Raw genomic sequence first — 3,300 nt, 5'->3', positions numbered from 1 at the left:
GTCCAGAACCCCATGGAGCGGTATTCGCCACCATATTTTTTTAATACGCACATATTAAAAAAAGATAAGGAATGTGGTATTTTCTAGAGCACGATTCCTTTGGACAATAGAGTATTTCTGAATGTGCTTTTGTTTCTTCGTACGTTTATGTAGCACTGAAAATGCCACCTCAAGCTGCTGAAGTACAAAGTCTCCCACAGATGGTTGGACGGTGATAACGATAAGCTCTCTAGCTTAGCTTGTCACAGTACATGACACACATCATACCGGATAAATACTGTGACTAAGGTAGGTACGATACATGAGCCAATGGAAATGCTCCTTTGAGATCAAGAGGTAACAGGGACTAACAAACAGAAACCAAACAGGTCAAGGCATGTCGAACATTTAATAAACTCGCAGCATCAAACAACTGATGAAAATGTGTCATTTAAAAATATTACTGGGAAGAATTATGATTTTCATGTTAACTTACTGTCTTAATAAACGTAAAAATATTTATTGAAAAGCATATAAAGTCCAATGAAACTAAGTAAAATTACTTTTATTTTTATAAATAGATAATTCATCATACAAACAACTTTTAGCAGAATGTTAGCTGTTCATTATCTGCTTTAAGTATGAAATGTATGCAACAGTTAAGTTACATCTCTCTATAACCTTCATGCAACTACTTTTGTTAACTTCCCCGTATTTCCAACACTACTTCAAAGACAGGATAAATAATAGGGTATTTCAGTCACAAAGTGTCACCTTTGCTGCGTCAATAGAATATGATCTGCTTATGTCACGGCTGCCAGTTATGGATTATAATACCAGGATTTACTGGACTTTACAGAAGCAGCTAGCGTATTCCATGTTTTCATTCCCTATGCAGTAGTATGATCCACAACGATGTCACTGTGAAAACTAGTAACTAGGTTCTCAAACACTAGGATCTAAGAGAAATAGACCCTCTAGACGGAGAGCAACAAGCTGGCATCAAGTACTGCTGAACGTTTTGTCAGTAAATGGCATATAACAGATAGATGAATGATTCTGTAATCAAAATACAGTGAAATTTAATTATTTTTTTCTATAGACAGCCAAGTAAAATTAATGTTGTTATTACTCCACTTATTCTGGAAATTGAAGCTTCAAATGTTAAATGTTTTACAGCAACGAATATTTCCATAGATTATTTTTAGTAGCATGGCCATATATTAAAAAAATGCTCTGATTCTATGTAGTTTTCAAGAGTGTAAACTATGATTTAAGTAATCATTTATTTGAATACAATATTGATTCAGAAAAGCATAATCTATTCATTCTTCATAATGAAATGTTCAGTCCAATTTTGATGCTTTATGCAGATGTCACTTATTTCTCACGAAGCTGCGGTGTGGATTCAGGTTTATCTGTGTAAGTACTCAGCACAGAGCCTGGCATGTGATAAGCTCTCAGTATACATTACTATTATTATTTCTATGAAGTGAATCAATCCATTTATAATAGGAAAATTAGCTAACGCCCCAAGAGAACAATCAGAAAATAAACCTACAGAGGTATGACTTCTTTTAATGATTATGCAGCCACTACATCCCAAGTTTTGTGTATGTGCTAAACGGTTTCGAATATTACAAACTATTTTTAAGATCATACTATACCTGTCTGCTCTGTTAAGTTTTTGCTATGGCCTCTGGCCTAAAGCAATACAATTCTGACAGAATATGTACATTAGAAAACCATATAAAAACAGTGCACACGGAGATCGGGTCAGGCATTGTACCGTCACCTCCCAAAGAAGTAGTGACCAGCGTCATTCAGGACGCCCCAGCTCCTTTGGGTTTAAAGTTTTTTCTTTTTCTTTTTCAATTATAGTAGATATTCAATATTACTTTATGCTGGTTTCAGGTGTACAGCCTAGTGTTTTTTTTCTTTACGTCGCATCTTATTTGACTTCTGCAAAACCTGTCGCCCTGTCTTCTCTCATACAGAAACATTACGAGCTGTGACAAAGTTCTGTCCTCTAAGGAAAAAACTCCTTAGAAAGGTTCTTGTAAAAGCCACTGTAGGTTTATGGAGACTGGAACGAGGTGCTGGGCCACCACGGTAAGAGTGAGTTCTCGAATGGTCTCAACAAACTAAAAACACTGATCTTTTGAGTAAATTATAGATACGTACGTATGTAAAGGATTTGATGAAGATTTTCTGATGTTTAACTATAAATAACTTTTTTTCCCCACTAGAAAAGTTAACTGACTCAACGTAACAAGTCTGTCCTACGATGAACAAAATCATGAAAGAAAAAGTCTGTCAAAAACAGACTCCTGCCATTCTTTCAGTATCAAATAAGAAGGAAAACAAATTTTTTTTGTTAAGATACAACAGTACACCTGACACCACATGATTCTGGCCTACAATGTTATTCTGTGACTATTACCACCCAGAATTTGGGGCGGGGGGGAACCCAACCCTCAAACACGCCCTTCAGAGGCACAATAAAATCCTCCCCATGTTGTCCTGGTTAAAAGGAGTGTGGAAACGAAGCGCGACACCTCTCCGCTACACCAAAAATCGAGAACGAATAACCGGAAGGCAGATTCCCTCTGAATGCATTATCATTCTACAGGCTTCGGGGAGATCACGTCCGCGGTTTCATCCCGTGTGCCCCGTCACTGTGTTTTAGGAGATGCAGCAGCCCGTGTCCTTCTGGGGCTTGATATCGGGTTCTTTCACAGGTTTCACCACCTCTTCTGGCTTGGGTTTGGTCTAGAAAGGAAGAAAGAACGACAGAGCGTAAGAACGTAAGCTAAGGTTTGGAACAGGGACACTGTTTTTCCGCTTCAGATTTTAAAAGACGCACTAAGAAATCACACTGAGACGAAGGGAGCTTTTCCAGGAGCTACACGTCGTGTCCACTCAAGACGCAGTCAGAAGCGACATTTCAGTGAGGATGGACACCCGACGGGTAGGCGAAAATCAAGCGAACGGTGCTCTTCCTCCTTCTGAGGAAGACAGTGAGGGGGAACCACGCGCGGGGACCCTCAGGGAGACAGTGAGGGGGAACCACGCGCGGGGACCCTCACGTCTGGAGATCGCTCGTGAGGGTACAGGCTACGTGCGCAGGCCCATCTTAGAGGCTGAACAGGACACAGAGATACTTGTTCTCAGGAATAGCGGTTCTAGTGTGGGTAGGACATTGTATAAAAACCATCCGATTTCAAGGAAGGAGCCGCGGCTGCGAAGTAATTCCCGCGGCCTTCTCCCAGACCCCTCCTTCGTGGAAGTCAGACCTCGACACTGCCACCCGCCCCCATG

General features: G+C 40.2%; 1 protein-coding gene across 3 annotated transcripts in view; it reads right to left on the bottom strand.

Moving 5' to 3' along the window:
* Window positions 1-369: 369 nt before the first annotated feature.
* Window positions 370-3,300, bottom strand: part of BROX (BRO1 domain and CAAX motif containing) — a 19,274-nt gene continuing 16,343 nt past the window's right edge. For all 3 annotated transcript variants that reach the window (XM_023520111.1, XM_011374464.2, XM_011374465.2), the window contains one exon: window positions 370-2,751. In XM_023520111.1, coding sequence (XP_023375879.1) covers window positions 2,665-2,751 — 87 coding nt within the window. In that variant the 3' untranslated portion in view covers window positions 370-2,664. The remainder of the gene's footprint in view (window positions 2,752-3,300) is intronic.

This window comes from Pteropus vampyrus, unplaced genomic scaffold, assembly GCF_000151845.1.
Source record: "Pteropus vampyrus isolate Shadow unplaced genomic scaffold, Pvam_2.0 Scaffold248, whole genome shotgun sequence".
In the NCBI taxonomy this organism is placed as follows: domain Eukaryota; kingdom Metazoa; phylum Chordata; class Mammalia; order Chiroptera; family Pteropodidae; genus Pteropus; species Pteropus vampyrus.
The sequence above is the reverse complement of the archived record's forward strand: the minus strand, read 5'-3'. Positions and strand labels throughout refer to the sequence as shown.